Source organism: Dermacentor silvarum, chromosome 1 (genome assembly GCF_013339745.2).
Source record: "Dermacentor silvarum isolate Dsil-2018 chromosome 1, BIME_Dsil_1.4, whole genome shotgun sequence".
Lineage (NCBI taxonomy): Eukaryota > Metazoa > Arthropoda > Arachnida > Ixodida > Ixodidae > Dermacentor > Dermacentor silvarum.
The window spans coordinates 411,914,451-411,933,033 of record NC_051154.1 but is presented as its reverse complement, the minus strand read 5'-3'; the positions used below and the strand labels follow the sequence as shown (position 1 = coordinate 411,933,033).

At 44.1% G+C, this 18,583-nt stretch overlaps 1 protein-coding gene across 1 annotated transcript in view; it reads left to right on the top strand.

Moving 5' to 3' along the window:
- LOC119447235 (homeobox protein ceh-30-like) overlaps positions 1-18,583 on the top strand; it is a 127,547-nt gene that overhangs the window by 55,531 nt on the left and 53,433 nt on the right. Inside the window, exon 2 of the mRNA XM_037711485.1 lies at positions 17,853-18,090. Coding sequence (XP_037567413.1) covers positions 17,853-18,090 — 238 coding nt within the window. The remainder of the gene's footprint in view (positions 1-17,852; positions 18,091-18,583) is intronic.

Below are 18,583 nucleotides of genomic sequence, written 5' to 3'. Positions count from 1 at the left end.
GAAGACCTTCCCTCCCTTCGTCCGAGCGAATTTCCAGTTGAGTGCTTTCTTTTTTGCAATAGTCATCCCAAGCAGCTTCTTTAACTGGGGACACAAGTGTTCGTTCAAGAACACGGGTTCTCTGACGCTATATCCTACCTCACCCGCTACGCCAAAACAAAAGCCTTGCCCAAAGGCAGTGCCGCCGAGGTAGCCCGATTCTTCGTTGAGAACATCCTCCTGCGTCCCGATGCCCCAGAAGTCCTCATCACCGACAGAGGTACGGCCTTAACGGAAGAACTAACTCAAGCCATCCTGCGATACAGCCAGACAAGCCATTGCCGGACCACCGCCTACCACCCGCAGACGAATGGCCTCACCGAGCGCCTAAATAAGACCATCGCCGGCATGCTGGCAATGTACGTCGACGTCGAACACAAGACGGGGGATGCCATCCTTCCGTACGTGACCTTTGCATACAACACGGCCATGCAAGAAACGACGCACATGACGCCGTTCAACCTGGTCTACGGAAGGAACCCGGCAACGACGCTTGACGCCATGCTACCGGACGTCACCGACGAAGAAAATCTCGACGTTGCCACCTATTTGCAGCGTGCCGAAGAAGGTCGACAGCTCGCCCGCTTGCGCATCAAGAACCAGCAGAGGACCGACAGCCGACACTACAATCTTCGACGACGCAACGTCGAGTACCAGCCCGGCGACCGTGTTTGGGTCTGGACTCCGATACGCCGACGAGGACTTAGCGAGAAACTCTTACGTTGCTATTTCGGACCCTATAAGATCATCCCCCGTATTGACACACTGGACTATGAGGTCGTGCCATGCCAGACGGCATTTCGCAATCACAGCGACGCCGCGCACGACCTGAAGTCATCCGCGTAGTACGTCCTAAGCCTTTCTACGCCCGCTGACGAGCTTAGGTACTTTGTCACTGTTATTTTTTTTCTCTTTATTACGCGTCGTTTTGTTTTCGCTTTCGCGTTTGTTTGTAGCATCGGGATGATGCTTTTTAAGGGGAGGGTATTGACGCGTATACATGTTTATCTTTCACCGGTGGCCTCTTCCCACCGGCTAAGAAATGTTAAACGTTATCGCTCGGCGCAGGACGCGCCTGCATCCGAAGCTTCTCGAACGTTATCGATGCTTCTATCCGTCGTCTGTGGTCACGACGCTCATGTAATCTGATTGTATCAGCGACACGAATTGTCTAGAATGAATGAACGAACTTTTTGAACTTTCTCGAAGACACGCGGGCACCAGGGATTAATCTGGAACCTTCGATGACTCACGTATAAAAGCCGACGCGTTTCGCCGCTGATCAGATTTCGGCGATCGCCGACTGTGTTCGCCGCTATCGTTGCGCTTCGAGTGTAGCTTGCTTTTGTGGGCACAGGTTCGCTCAATAAATAGTCAGTTTCGTCATACACAGTTTTACGACTGTTTACTTCAGCGTCACTGCTACGTGACAATATAAACATTAAACGATATGTAACAATTTCTGAGCACAACTTATGACTAGAATTATTAGCATAAGTATAGTGTGATTCCATAACGCCATAGTTTCATTACATGTCAAAGCATGCCTTATGCCACTGGTTTCGTTTATTTTCCGGAGGCAAAATAAAGGATTACAGAGTAAAAAATATCAGGTGCTCAAATAAATAAACGTATTAAATTATTAAATAAGACAACGATATATCAAAAGCGCGAAAGGACGCGATACCAAACATAGGAACAGCGTGGGTTGTGTTAGTGAGTGGCAAATGCAGCATATGACGAATAAAAATTAATAAGGAAAATGAACAGCATGGACTGGGGAGTTTTACAACTAGCGCAACCACGCGTCTTTTCTTACCCAAATGGCCTCATTCTGCTTGGCTGTTATGTACCCCATTTTCGTTCTTTTGCGTTGTTCTCTAAGCCAGCTGGTTTGCTTTCACTTGAAAGTTGGTGCCTTTCTCTCTCCTATTAAAGACATCAGTTCCTTGTCTGATGCGATGATTTCACCATCACTGAAAAAGTGCTAGTTCGGGTACTTGATCTGGAAATGAAGTCGTCGGCAATCTTATTCAAATTGATTTTGCGGGAGAGTTTTGTGGGCGTGCAAAATTTCCAGATGGTTCAAACGGGCTTGTCCAGTCGTCGACCGCATGTACATTTTCAGTCGCGGAAGGCAAGAAAAGGACCTCTCAGATGTGGTCGACGAGGCCGGTATGGCCAACGCAATTTTTTTAGCTTGGCCATTTCCGGCAAAAGGTTTAGCAGGTGTTCGCCCTTGCCCCCCGTAAACATGTGCACGACGTCCCCAAATGTGTGCAATGATTCCGACCTTTGCTGGATTAAAATGTCAATCAGCGTCCTGGTTCAAGGTCGTCACCGTAGAACTATGTTATATATGCTTTGTCTTCCTTTCCTATGGCAAGCTGCTAAATGTGAGACTTATGCTTCCACATATCAGGTAGTTTACCTGTAGTTTAATGAAGACAGCCTGTTGTTTAACGAAGACAGCACTGTGTCAAGTACTTCATAGTACCTCTGGCCGTACATGTCACTCGCTGATGGAAACACGTGAGCTGAGGAACCGTCTTGATAGCGGCGTGGAGTCCTGTTTCGCCTAGCGGCTAGAACACATGGGTCTTCAGCTTCTACTTTTCCTGCCTCTGCCATACATATGTGGGTCACGCGCTTCATTTTGGAGTTGATCCGCACCGAGTCTAAGCTTGGGCCATGCGAGATGGCTGGTCCCTTCGCGTGCGCTGTCTCCCCGCGCGCTATAGTGTTATGTTTCCGCTGGTGCTTATAAGGCGGAAAATACGCTTCCTTTTCAGCGTGAAACTGGTTCTGGCGAAGTACCGATAAGCGAGGTGCCCACTACTGGTTTTGTCGTTGGTGCTCATGCTGTGTTTGTAGCCGGTGCACATTGCAACGTCCATAGCCGCGGTAGAAGCAACCTCTACGCCTGTTTTCTATTTGTCCTTTTATTGCGACAGCAATTGTATCGACACACCAGGCAAATTTTCGCTGCCGTCGTCGCCGTGATATACCGTATAAGTGCAAAAGTCATATGAGTGAGCGACCCATACACTACGGGTGCGAGAAAAAGCCCGTAACGCTGAGCCGTAGCACTTGATGGACATTATCTTCCCACGCGCTCTATATTCGGGTTAGTTGGAGGTCACGTGATCAAATGCGCGAATGGGCAGGAGAGCACGCGTCTTCTCATCTAGCCCTCCGGCAGCTGCAAATTACTATGTGCGGTTGACGCTTACGCGGACCGCGTGCCGTATCCAATTGTTGGTAATCATTGAGGAGTGCAATGATTAAGGGCGAGCAGGGATGGCCGCTAACTTCATGCGCGCTGTCATCTTTCTTAGGCTGTTTTTTCGCGCCCCAAGTGTTGCAGATCGCATAGCCTAAGTTAAGAGACAGGAGTAATTGGAGATCGCTGACAAAATCCGTCCTGTAGTGAGCATAAAAATATGCAGATGATGCATGCATGCAATTTTCGGAGTCGCGGTGAATCGCATGGCCGTACGAACCGTTCGCCCCAGCTGCCGGCGTTCTTCATAATGCCAGCGTTGTGATAGTGACTGCTCGTGGTCATCCAGCGGGATATTTACAGGTTTATATGGTCCATGCATTGCACGATTTTTGTTATTTTAATTAGTGAGTAAATGTTACTACAATTCATATAGGCGATATAACTAACGTACATACTCGTGTGAGGGCCGCACTTTTTTCCCGCAATTTTTACGAGTCTTACAAGGGACCGGGCCATTTTATCTAATTTTTCCAACTACGAATATGAAATCCGCCGTAAACCTCCGCGATCGCCTCCTCTCGCCATCTATAGTCGTGTACAACTTTAGAAGGCAGCGGCATTTGCCCCTCAAAGGCGCCTGTACACGAGCATCCACCAACGGGCGTGCACTCTAGACTGACGTCATGAGCCGGACGGCCGGTGACCCCGCCGACGGAGGACATGGCAGCCCGCGCTTCGAGCTGGGCCCAGTCGCGTCAGCGGGACTATTTCTTTAGTCGCGGTGGCAATAGGCTGCTGCGCTTCAGTGATCAGGACGGGGCGCCTCTCCTGTCTTCTTAAGTTATAACCGACTTTTTTTATAGTTGCGACGCGCGAAAGTACGCTGCGCGGTAAAATTCGCAATGGAGCGCGATCGGATTCGCGCTGAACGCGATTGCTTCTCGGTTGGATTAAAAAAAATATTAGCTTTCAAGTTGAGGCTGCGCCACTTACACGGATTTATGCGGGAAGAATCTTTTTCGTGTAATTGTCTAATGCTTCGCTGTCATTAATACTCCTTCGCCTTTCCGGCAAAACTGCAGCCTCTTTTTTTTTTCTGAGTCCTAGTAGAAGCTCTGCTGCGCATGACTGCTATTTATTCTGATTTCGAGTAAATCCGGCTTGGCCTCACTTCGGTTACTAAGTTAATTATATATATATTTATGGCCTCTGCATGCCCGTTGCGATGTTTCTATCCCCAATAAATGTTGTAAATTATTTTTTGTTTCATGAGTCGCTAGCATTACCTACTGAAAAGAGAAGCAATGCTGAGACACATATCATTCACGTGCGTTCCACACACCGTTGATAAAAGGCTCTGTCGAAGGGGGTCACTGAAGTCTGCAGGTCTTTTTCAGTGTCAAAAAAGTGCTCAAAGCAATTTGTAGCGAGTTGAACATACAGCAACATATTGATTCTCGAGACATATAGGCTATCCATATCATTAGAAATAATTGATAGTTGGCTACCTCTTTCTCTTTCAAAATATTGTTACGGGGATCTTCGCCGGGTCATAAATTTTGGCCTGTGTACACATTGAAACATAATGTACCTGTGCATGGTGTTCACACTGGAAATTAACATAGCATGTTGAAGTGAAAAAATACGGATGAGGGAGCCGCCGTTGGTGCTTCGAATGCGCTTGTTTTCCCATTGACGGGATTTTTAGAAATAAAGCGAAATTATGAATAAAAGCCGTGCACGTCCGCGTCAACAATGATGCAGTTAGCTGTGAACCACATTAGCATTTTAAGGAAAAATTTAGAGGCAACTCAAAAGAAACCGTACACGGTTTTGGTAAGAGGAGTCTCGTAACGACATTTTAGGAACGGGGGGGACTTCGGCATCGCCGGGGGGGGGGGGGGGGCGCACAGCCATCCCCCCCCCCCCGGGAAACTCCGGAGAGGGCTCGAGCCCCGGAGCCCCCCCGTAGGCGGAGCCTATGAGCTAGCGCAGGACAGGGGTAATGGAGATCGCAGGGAGAGGCCTTCGTCCTGCAGTGGACATAAATACAGGCTGATGATGATGATGACATGTGATATTCTGTTAGCAGCCAGCAGAATCGCATGAAAGAAGTTTCGACGACAGTTCATCCTCACTGGTTTGCCATGGTCATGCTATTATTGCAGGCAGAGTAAGCTAACGGAAGATTTGCCGTTACATTGTGGATCCCCCCTAATTCATTCTATGGTTCGTGTCGCCCGTTTTGGCACGTTTAATGCCAACAGACTGCATTAGTAGTACCAGCATAATCTGCCAGGGAAGTGCTTTAGTTTTTATCCTCTCGTCGATTACATCCCGCTGGAAGCGTAGTGCTACCAATAATTCGTGGGTATAAGATGTTGAATGCTTCATTTAAGTGGCCATCTCGTTCATCTTTCAAGACTGCTAATTGGACGAGTTTAAATGATGGATTCATGATTACGAAAATTCAGCGCAAACACAAGAGACAAAAAAGGTAATGCACAAAACGAGCACTCGTGTTGTGCATTTCCTTCTTTGTCCCTTGTGTTTGCGCTGAATTTTCGTAATCATTGATTTTTAATTTGCACAGGCCACAGTTCGTGTTGTGCATTTCCTTCTTGGTCCCTTGTGTTGGTGCTGAATTTTCGTTATCATTGATTTTTAATTTGCACAGGCCACAGTTCGTGTTGCGCATTTCCTTCTTTGTCCCTTGTGTTTGTGCAGAATTTTCGTAACCATTGATTTTTAGTTTGCACAGGCCACAGTTCTACTCATTTACCAAGCAGTTTTCACCTGTGCTGCCAGAATATAGAAAGAGGCACTTCGCCTCTTTTATTTATTTATTAAGGCGAGAGCCTTAAATGGCTAATGGGTCGAAAAATCCGATGTCCGGCGTTATGGGGCTAATATTCTATGCCACCAAAAAGTGGCCCGAAAACCCACGACCTTTGGTCTTAATTAAGGTGAAGTTGATTACGGCACCGTAAATTAAGGCAAGGTAATTAAGGTACAGTTAACTACGGAATAACTGGAGGCGATATCCGTTTACCTCACTCACAGAGTGAGGTAAACTGTTTGAATGAAAGGGCAGCGACGCTGGAAACATCAATCGCCAGTCAACGTTCTGATGAGGTCGGCACACCTCAACACGCTCTTGGTTCTGTCTCGGAGCAGTCTTCATTGATTACATCAAAGTGCGGTAATGCTGGGAATAGGTTGCGACGATGCAGTCTTCTGTTCTTTGAAATGGAAGACGATTCTTACGAAGACTGGGCAGCATCTGAAGAAAAAAATCATCAGATTTTGTTCAGAAAAGCTCGGCATAAGTTCAAAAAGTACACAGTTGAAACGAGTACACAGACTAGGGAAGTATGACGATAATAAACGTAGACCAAGTATAGCTAAATAGTTGTATTTCAAGGACAAAGTACATATTCGTTCATGTGCACGTAAACTGAACGGGACGCGAAGAATAAGGAAGAAGCTGTACGCATTTGCCAAGGCGTGAAACAAGCTTTTCAGACTGTCTTTTGATAAACTGCACATGGCAGTTAAGGCCTTCGTATATGACACCATCACAGACAGCGTTGTGCCGGCAAGCAGATAGCTAGACCACAGTAAATGTGCAAATGATCCCCACGAGTCGAGTGCACGTATGACTCATTATTCACCATCAATGTCATATGCCAACATCGGCAGCCTCGTGCCAAAACGCGATCTGCTCTCTTTGTTTCTAGACGATAGTGAATCGCGCATCGTCCTTCTTACACAAGCATGGTTGAATCCTAACATTACAGACAATGACATTCTTCCCGGTGCGCATTCATACAACATATACAGGCGTGATCGTATTGAAAAAAGAAGCGGTGGCGTCCTTCTAGGAGTAAGGAAGGCAATAACATTACACTCAATTAACACCGATTCAAATATCGAAATTGCCTGGGCAGCCTGTCTACTATATTCCATTAAGTTATTGATAGGCGCTCGTTACCGTCCGACAGATTCTGGTAATTCTTTGGTTAATGATCTGCGCATCAGTATTACTAAAGCAATTGAACTATGTCTTGCTGATAGAATCCATCTAATCGGAGATTTTGATTACCCTTTAATCAGCTGGGCCCAACTATCATCATCTTCTCATATTTCAACAAAATTCTGTAACTTGACGCTTGATTACAACCTGTCTTAAGTCGTAAACCACCCCACCCGTGATACGAGCATATTAGATCTAGTACTTATAACACCACCGGAAACGATAAGAGAATAAGTAAGACACTCTTGGATGGATTGAGTGATCAACATTTACTTCAGATGAATTTAAACATTCCAGTTCCGTTTATGGGCTATGTGACGAAGAAAAGTTTATGATTACAATAAAGATCATTTCAAAGCTATCAATACAGAACTTGAAGCCTTCTTTTACCATGCATTTCTACCTTCATTTAACAGCCGAAGCATTGAAGAAAACTGGACACTCTTTAGAGACAGGGATTTCATCTGTGGTCAGTCAGTATGCCCCTGTGATCGCTATAACTACCGTAATATCCCGAGTAATCGCCCCGCCCCACCCTCCCGCCACCTGAAATTCATAGAAGTTGGGTGGGCCAAGTCTTGGAGACCAAACAAAAGCAAATGGAAAAAGCTGGAAAAATGCATTTTTTGTTTACATCTAGCGTGGCTTGACAAGAGATACCGTCAACTTTTATCACGGGATGTTCTCTTGCTCGAAGACTCATAAAACAATGTTTTACTGTCCGCGACTTCTACTGCTTGCGTCGCGCGAGGGGAGCTCCAAAGAGCCCAATTCGAAGCCGTGACAGCGATCAGCCTGTGGCCAAAGGCGAACGCAGTACGAATTTTTCGCAAATTGCGAGACCCGTGGTTTACGTTCTCTAGTGGTGGGCGATGACTCGGTGGTTTTGACATAATCGATTTTTTAACACGAAAGTGTTTTATGCCGGGGTCCACCAAGACTTCACTGACGTATTTCCGTCACGGAAATACGTCATAGAACATAATACAAAGAAAGAAACCAGAAGAAAAAGTTCCACAAACATGCAAAATTTGGAAATCGAACCCACGACCTCTCGGTCCGCGACGATAGATCGCCGAGCGTTTAACCCATTGCGCCACAAACGCATTTGCAGAGAGCTACACAGACGCGCCTTATATATCTAACACTCCTCCGTGTACCCGCGCTCTTGCTCGGGGCGGTGCCGCCGCCTACGAGCAGAAAAGAGAAGTACTGCATTATGACACTAACGCGCACCGACAGTGAACGCTTCGGTGGTCTCAGCACTACGACGCCTCGATGCCAGTATTCGAAGGGACGCTTGCATCAAGAAGCACTACCAACGCCACCTAGGTGGCGTTCACCGTACTCAGCACAGCGGAGCGTGGCCTCCGCAATTAGCTCTGAAAATGTTTCTGAAGTTGATCGCGGAGGCTGCAATTACGACGCGCTGTACGCGCTGATTTGACTCGGTGACGATTCAGTTACGTGCTTTGTCTTGCGCGTTGTATTAGTGTGTCAGTTGCGTGCTTCGTCTTTCGCGTTGTGCTAGCGTGTGCAGCGTAGTGCAGCTTCCATATGAACGACGGTTGCTCATGGTCATCGACGTTGGTAGTCGTGATGGAGGAGACGTGCCACCAGGCGTCAGCGTGGGTGCATCAACGCCTAAGGGCGCTTTAGCCACAAAACACCAATAGACATTATATATCAATGTGCAATAAACATTACACTACTTCTGTGAAGACACGTTTCACTTTCGTGTTCTATACCGATTCCTATATAAGAGGGATCAACCACATTTTTTTTTTTTGCCTAAAAGGGTCATCGAGTCATCGCCCATCCCCGGTGATGACTCGGGGATGGGCGATAACTCGGGATATTACGGTAAAGATAAATCTAACCTTTGGTTCACTAGGAGGCCTAAGCAACTAAGGAACAAAAATAAGCGTTTATACCGGACTGTTAAGCATGCGGGTACCCGTTCTGCTTGGGAAAGATACAACGTCTGTCTAATACCCTATTTCTCTGCCTTATCCGCCGCGCGAGATAAATATTTCGCACATGATTTTCCATCACTTATGAAAACTAATCTTAAAAACGTTTTGGGAGCAAATACGCCATGATCGTGATTTCCCTATTTTCCTACAAAGTAACAACACCCTCATCCCAGACAATGAGTGCCACGCAATATTCAACACCTTCTTCTCATCTGTATTCACTTGCGATAATCACTCTAATCTTCCCAAGGTTCCGGATCTTAATTACCACTACATGACACCCATTCAAATAACTGAAGGAGGCATCATGTGTCTCATAAATAACGTTAAGGCATCTGCTTCAGCCAGTATTGATGGCATTAATTCTAAAATATAAAAAATACCGTTTCTGTGACAAGTAAAGTTTTATTTCACATTTTTTAGCAATTCTTAACTTCTGAAATACTGCACTCTGACTGGGAGATACCTAAAGTAATACTCTTATTTAAAACTGGAAAGAAAACCTCAGCTGAAAATCACCATCCTATATCTCTTACGTGCATCTGCTGCAAAATGCTAGAACATATAATAGCATCTCATGTTTTCAGTCATCTTCAGCACAATAACTTTGTTTACACTAATCAACATGGATTTGGAAAGAATCATGCCTGCGAAACATGGTTATTTAAGCTAACCACTCACTTGCATTTTAATGTGAAGGATAGCTTTGCTTTGCATAGTACAACAACTTATTACATGCCATAGCTTCCGCTAACGAGTGTCATATTCCGCTGTGTTTGTTTTGAGATGACAAGACTTTACAATGCAATGTCTTTCTTCTTTATACATAACTTCTAGTAGCGAGAAAGCCTAACTCCATAAAGTACAAGAAGTTTAACTAGGTGTAATTTCGCCAATAATTCGGCTATGTGAGACAAATAAGGCATTTTGCAAACTAATCTATAATTATTTTTGTAGTAACAATATCAGTATTAACATTTGTAGCTGTGCCCCAAACAAGAGCACCATAATTACGAATAGAAGAATGGATGAGTTATATGGTAGTATATTGACAGATATCGGGAACGTTGCACAGTTACTCTGCAAGAAACCAATAGTGCGTGAGAGCTTGTCAATCAAAAAGTCAACAAGTGCCTCCCATGACATAGTTGCAGAAACATAGATGCCGAGAGTTATGAAGGACAATATATTCAATTCATGTTTCATTGATAAATATGGGGTACATAGGAAGCTTTTTGTGACGCGGAAGAAACATTACTGCTTTAGTTTTACGGGCATTTAGTTTTAGACGGTTTTATGTAGACCACAGTTGAATTAAATCTAGAGTAATATTCGCATGATTCACTAAATCAGCAGTGGAGCGATCAGAGAAGAGGCTCGTATCGGCAGCGTAAATGACATACTTGACCGTCTCATCAAAGGTAGCAATTTTGATATATATATATATATGAAAAATAAAAATGGCCATAAAACACTTTCCTAAGGCACTCCTACATTGACTTGTTTGAAAGAAGGTGCAAACCCTGCATCTCTCAGCACACTGCGTATGGTGTCGTAAGTACGAGTATATTAAGGAGTGGGCATTACCACTTACACCGTGATGATGAGGCTTTTGGAGAACAAACTGATGACTAAGCTTTTGTGAAGTCGAGAGTCACACCTAAAACTAAGGTATCATTTTCGAAGTTTTCTAGCACATCATCATCATCATCTTTTATTTACCTTTAAAGGCCCCTCTTGGGGTATTACATAAGGGTGGAGCATACATAGAAAAATGAACGTTGAAACAGTCGAGACTGAAGTAAAAACAATAACAATAACATTTAGAAGGCTACAGAAGGTGTAATTGAATCACAGTCAAACACACAAAGTAATAACCAGTAAAAAAAAGTGCAAAACAGCAAAAAATTATCAAAATACGTCAAGCATCAATACTCAGAAAGTTCGTTAGTAAATTTCGAAACTTGGTAGGGTATACGTTCGATTACTACGTGGTCAAGTAAATTATTCCATTCTGCAATATCTACCGGCAAGAAAGAGTTGTTGAAGGATTTTATAGAGCCGTGAAGACGTTGAAGACTGAAGTTGTTTGAGACACAGCGTGAAGTACGGTTGGGTGGCAAAAGAAGCGTGTCGCGTAAATGTGGGAAATTCTAATAGAACTTTTGAAAGAGGCATAAGCGTGAGATTTTTCGGCGATGTGCTAATGATTGGATGTGGAGGGATGATTTGATGCTTGTAACACTTAGTCGATTGTAGCACTGGGATGTAATAAACCGGGCTGCGCGGCTTCGAGTAGCTCAACAAGGTACGCATGATGGGGATTCCATATTGCCGACGCGAATTCCAGTGTGGTATGGATGTCTCATATGTTAGTTGACGGATCACAGGAGGTGGTGATGATAGTGACCGTCTTATGAATCCCAGGGAACAATTAGTGGCAGTAACCAGGTTTTGGATATGCTTTGATCATGTAAGCTTGCTAGTGATGGTAACGCCAAGGTATAATAACGCCAAGGCACCTGTATGATTGAACCAGCTCAATAGGAAGGGAATTCAAAGAGTAAGAGCATGACATGAGAGAGTGTTTCGGCGATACGTACATGAACTTACATATTTTAACGTTTAGCTGCATGAGCCACTCAATGCACCATTTTTCACTTGTAGTGAGGTCACGCTGTAAAAGTAACTGATAACTGTATGAGTTTATACGGCGGTACAGCACGGCATTCATCGGCAAAGAGTAGGATAAATGACGAAATACCAGAAGGGAGGTCATTAATGAATATTAAAAACAAAAGGGGCCCGAGGACTGAACCTTGCGGTACTCTCGATAACAGTTTGGTGACTGTAGAGTGACGATGCCCAATCACTGAGAGCTGTGATCGGCCAATTAGGAAGCACCGGATCCAGGACGTGATTAGTGGATAAACGATTTACTTTGATCATTAGTCGTTCATGAGTTACACGGTCAAAGGCTTTCGAAATGTCTAAGTAAAATTACGTCTGTTTGGAGAAGAGAATAAAGGTTTAAATGGCGGTCAGTAGTGAATTCAAAGAGTTGAGTTTCACACGAGTGTCCTGGTCGGAAGCCATGCTGATTACTGAAAAGAAAAGAGCATCAATATCAGAGAGAACATAACAATAGATTATGTGTTCAAGAAGTTTGCAAGGAATACAGGTGAGTGATATCGGGCGATAATGCGAAGGATCAGTTCTGTCGCCGCTTTTGAAAACCGGCACAACCTTGTTTAACATTCATTCGTTAGGAATTGTATACTGGTAGGTATGGACTACGAAACGATTATTTGTAGAAATGCACTTTTAAGTACCCAACCTTCTTTAACATCCATTCGTTAGGAATTGTATACTGGTAGGTATGGACTACGAAACGATTATCTGTAGAAATGTACTTTTAAGTACCTTAGTTCTTTTGACGACTTTAGCGGGAATGCTGTCCGGACCGGGAACACTGGAGACTTTGATATTATCAATCAGGGTCAAAATGCCCTCAGATGTGACGTCAAGGGAAGGCATGCGTGCTGAACTGTGCCGTAACGGTTACTTTTAACTAGCTTTGCTAAGGCATCAACACGAGTTGAAAGACTGTTGACCAGGTGCTCAATATTGCTTTGGCACGCACGGATCAATGTTACCTCAGATAGCATGGTAGTTTGCGATGCTTCAAGTCGTAACAAGGTATTAAAAATGGATTCAAGGGACGGTGCAGTGTTTTGATCAGGACCGGGATTAGGTTCGACGTCCCCAGACAAAATGAGCGTATGAGCCACAACAACAGCACTTAAGTTTCAGCAAACGTCGGCAAAAATCACACATTCCAGGGGGCACGATACCGCAAGCAAGAATGGGTTGCTGCTGCGAAATGAAGCAGCATAAGGTAAGTAACTAACCTGTGTCAAGAAAGGGACCGTCATGACAGATGCCTGCGCGGTAGCGTGCCCCGACTGGTAGCGGACCGGGTCCGGGTCCAGCGGCGTTGTCCGCGCACAAGGTAGCTCCAGGTTTCCCGATAAGAGCAATAGCAACGGCGGGAATCAGCGGCCACGTAGCAGCTCCTGTCTTCGTTCCGTTGAAAGGTTGGCCAGAAACTGTTAAGGCGCTGATATGCTGTTCCCTCGATGCTTGCAAAGTAGGCGGGACGACTTCGAAAGACCAACACAAGGTAGGCCTGCGTCAAGAAAGGGATCGTCATAACAAATGCCTCCGCAGTAGCGTCTTTCTGTGCAAGAAGGGCAAACTCTCTTGATTTATTTTTCAAAACCATATTGCACTGGGTTCAAAATTTTCTAGCGGTCAACAATGAACGTGAAACGTTCAAGTACAACTCTCGCTAGTCATGAAAAAACGGCCAAGATAGAAATAGCACCGTAATTTGAAAGATCGTTTCTGTCACCGTCCTTGTATACTACGGCGCCTCTCTCACGTTGCATTTTACATGGAAATACTCCTGTTGCAGGACATATATTACAAATATGAACTAAACAGTGCTCAATAATGTCAATAACATAGTTATTTGGTGTTGTTTGTATGCCTGAAACGTCGATAAACTTGGTGTTATTTTCTTTGATAATATAATAAACTACTTTACTTTCCCTAACCGGGTCCAAGAAAATCGTATGCTCACAATGAAATTTTATTACCGGTATGTTGTTATTCATAGACAAGGGTGTGAAAGAGACAAAAAATTATCAAATGCATTAAAGAGTTCGAAACTTTTGAACTCCGCCTTATATAAGGCGGAGTTCAAAGGTTTCTTCCTATACTTTCTTCCATTAGTAAGCAGTTCAGGTATATAACCAATTACCGATTTTAATTTTTTCCAAAATTCTTCAGGTTTTCTTTGAGTAGAGCTGAATATATTAGCATAATAATTTTCTTCTAAAAATATCTTTGTTCGCGTGGTTACTCTGTAAAGATGATTACGTTTTCTTATTTTGCTAAGCAGTTCATAATTCTTTCACGGCTTTCTACTTTTGCACTTACTAGAAGTTTGTTTTGTAAGCAAAACAATCGTCATACAACCCGCGTGAATTTGTATAGAAAATTTTGATAGGCTGCGTCAGGGTCATTTTCATTTAAAACATTGAACCAGTTTACAATAGACAAGCAGTCCCGGAATTTCGACAGCATGACAGGATTTGTATCTCGGTACACGAAAGATTGCTTCTGCTTTTTTAAAGTGCTTGTTTCGGACCCTGACATAAAAATGGGCCAGTGATCGCTTATCGCATAATTAATGGCACCTGCCTTTAGGCGCATCTGTCATACTTGGTTATGAAAATATCCAATACAGTAGCTTTGTTTTCTGTTACCCTTGTCGGTACCGTTATTACATTGTGGCATAATTGTGTGTTTAATAATGTCTTAAAATCAAGCCTAATAGCACTAGCAGCACATGGTTGTCTATTTACACTGTACTTATAGCTGCCCATCGCAGCCTATGTTGCTCGGTTGTTGATATCACTTCACCTCTAGAAATTTTATTCATTTTGTGCAGTTATTCGTACCAACCAATTCTTATGGGTGTATGCTATCGACCCCCCGACGCAGATGCTTCCTTCACTATTCACTTCCACGAGGCACTGCAATCTGTTACGACGTCATTCAGTCATGCGCAACTACTCCTCTTAGGCGACTTTAACCTTCCCGGTATAACATGGTCTGAACCAGCCATAACTCTGTCTAAATATAACCTCGAAAGTAACTTCCTTAACACATGCCTCACCTTTTGTTTGACGCAGCTAGTATCCACCCCAACGTGAAAAAACGAGCAGCGCTCTAACCTACTCGACCTTATCCCGACAGTGTTTCTTCTGTAACGCTTCTACCAGAACAAAGTGATCACTCAGTAATGCATGCAGAATTATCCTCTCGACTACTTCACGCAGAGCAAAAAAAAAAAGAAAGAAGAAAATAACACTTTACGATAAAGGCGATTACGTCAGTATTAACAATGAACTAACCGAGTTTTACGGCTGGTACCTTATAGATTTCCCGAAGCGCATAGTAGACAGCAACTCGACCCTTTTAAAAAATAAAATGCTCGAACTGGCTGAGACTTAAATACCAACTATCACCTTAACCGAGTGACCTTCATTCCCATGGTGCAAAAACTCATTAAAACGACTAAACAATAAAAAGAAAAGATTATTTCGCACAGCCAAACATTCCAACACCGCTTCTGCTTGGCAAAAATATCACGCCAGTGAAAAGGCGTTTGATTCATTGGCCGCAACAGCAAAACGAACCTTTTTCTCATCAACGCTGCCTAGCATGCTGCAAAATAATATCGAACAATTCTGGAAATGCATTAACCCAAATAACTATAAACCATTATTATTGTATGATAATGACAATAAACGTGTTCCTGACAGTAGAGCATGTGAAACATGTCCTCTCTTCCGTTATCACTTCTGAACCTAACACTGACCTTCCAGACTGTCCTTGCCTCAACCACCCAACCACGTCAGGCATAACACTTGACGCATACGGCATCACCAAGTTAATAGAATCCCTCAAATTAACATCGTCGGCCGGCATCGATGGAATTTGTTTTTACTTACAGATCCTGCAATCCCCAAAAGAGATTTTAGCAAGGTGGAAGTACAATATATCAGCGTACAAATGCAGGCAACAAAACAAAGCAATACGGAGTACATTGCCTATACAAAAAACATCAGTTTGACTAAACGTGGCAAAAAGAAATGAACGAGGTCACATATGAGCTTGTAGCCCAATCAACAGACGTTAGCAGCAAATAAAGACAACGAAGGCTGAGCAACTTCTATATTAGTCAAATTATTCCATTCAATCACAGTCCTAGGAAAAAGGAATATTTAAAACAATTATTTTTTACGCTGAATGGTGTCACTGTTAGTTGACGCCTTTGTCTTGTGGCATACCCGGAAGAAAATGTAATTATATCAGAGATGTTGATGTTGTAATGTCCATGCACAAGCTCATATAAGAATTTTAGTCAGGAAACTCGATTGCGCTCTGTTAGTGCAGGCAAGTTGGCTTGTTTTAGGAGTTTTGTTACTGAAGTACGGTAGAAGTTATTGTAAATGAAGCGAAATGCCTTTCTGTGCACCCGTTCGAGCTTTTTGATGTTAGTTTGCGTAAACGGATCCCAGATAATAGCTGCATAATCTAGTACTGGGCGCATAATTGTTTTGTACGCTAATAAGCGAACGGGACACGTGGACAGCTGTAATGTTCTCCTAAGAAAAAACAATTTACGATAGGCATTCGTGGTTAGTTTATCTCCGACTCGCGCGCAGCGGTCCTGGGTTCGATTCCGGCGGAGACCGGGTACTTTTTCTCATTTCCAGCGATAGCGGGGGCGGCGGCGGCGGCGGCGTCATCATCGCGACCCGAAACGGCTATTGAAATGAGCCCCGTAACAGCTTACGCTGTAAAACGCACGTGTGCTTGCGTTCTAGTGCACGTTAAAGAACCAAATGTGGTCGAAATTAATCCGGAGCCCTCCACTACGGCGTGCCTCATAATCAGAACTGGTTTTGGCACGTTAACCCCAGAAAGAAGAAATAAATATTGGCACGGTTAAACTAAATCGGAAAGTTTACGAATGCAAAACTTTATACAGAAAGCAAAATATGTCGCAGCTGTATCTGTTAGAGGATCTGCAGAGGACAAATATCAGCTCACGTGAAATTGTTGCAAATTGACGATTGCTTTGTCCTACGCACAAATAAGTGTACACTTTATCCGCTTTAGGCGTCTCAAACAGTGCAATTTATAATATTATGAAATATCATTTTATGTGTACTTGTAATTTCGATGCTTCACATTTCTTAAATTTAGGCCACAGTTGGTGGCCTAAACAAAAATCACACTCGCTACTCACTATATTTCAACACTTTCTTGCAAGTGTAACAAGCCTCATCAAATTTTGTGTTGTGGATGGCAACCACAACGATTTTTCCGTACTGATTGTATTCAGAAAAGAGTTTAGGACTTCCCCTTATCATAGTGATCTTTCTCAGAGTAAACGAAGAAGTATATCAGCAACGGGCGCCGGCATCTTGGGGCATTGACTTGAAATCGTGCCTTTAAAACACCTCTGCGACGACTATGGTGCCGTCAGAATATTTAAGCCTACAGGTATAAGCCTGCGGCTTGCGCATTTTGTTACGCACACTGTAACCAGATGTCACCAGCGTTGCTTTTCACGTACCTTCCAGCGTTCTAGTACACGTCTACCCTGTTTGTTTATGCCGAGGTAAAACTTTAGTATTTTTCAGGATGGAGGTTCCGCTTGAGTCCCGAAATGTTGGGAGAAAAGCGGTTCAATCTAACGTGCTTATTCGAAGACGGCTTCCACTTGAAGTTTTAGTTGGACACCCTGCCTCCATTAACGTGTTTTTTTTTCTTAATTCACGTCCGCTTTCGCTCACTTGTCCTTTCACTTTCAAGCTGATGTAGCCAAGCCAGGCAGGTGTACAATGAAACTTGAAGACCAGCAGGAGAAGCGAGTACATTTCAGTACCTACAAAGCCGCCGAGACTGTGACCTTGACCTTTCACTTTCGCAGACGCTTCTCAGAGCAAGGCCCGGAGACAGAGCAGCGCCAAAAGCGGCGAGTCATCCAAGAAAGCGGCGGACGGCAAGAAGCCGCGGCGGCGGCGCACGGCGTTCACCCAGGCGCAGCTGGCTTTCCTGGAGGCCAAATTCCGCTACCAGAAGTACCTGAGCGTCTCCGACCGCGGTTCAGTGGCCGAGGCACTCAGGCTCACCGAGACGCAAGTCAAGACTTGGTACCAGAACAGGAGGTACACTCATCCTGCTGCGAACACATAGTAACACTATATGCAGCAGCGCAGGCGATTAAGAGTTGAAGAAGCGCTGAAAAAAAAAGAAACGCTTCGACAGAAACGGTTTCCACTCGTCCTCTAATAGGCCTTTGTCTTCACACATTTTTGTTTTACAGAGACAGCGTTAATGCTATCAAAATCAGAGTGCGAAAAATAAAACTGCGTCATAATACAGAGAATTTTCTTAAAAGCAAGAGAAAGAAAACTCAGATCTTGTAGGTTTTAACAAGCGCACACGTCTAAACAGGACGAAAGAAGGCAGACAAGCGCTAGCTCACAACTAAAGGTGCATTCCATTTGGCGAAGAAGACCTGAGCGCTGTGATCCAATGGCAGAACAGTAGCAGTGTGTCTGCGCCGAGAGCAGTTCGAGCTGCTTCCGCGCGAAACGCGGAGTGCGAAGGAAGTCACGTGATGCAAACCCATCATACCCTTTATTTTAGTTGTGTTCC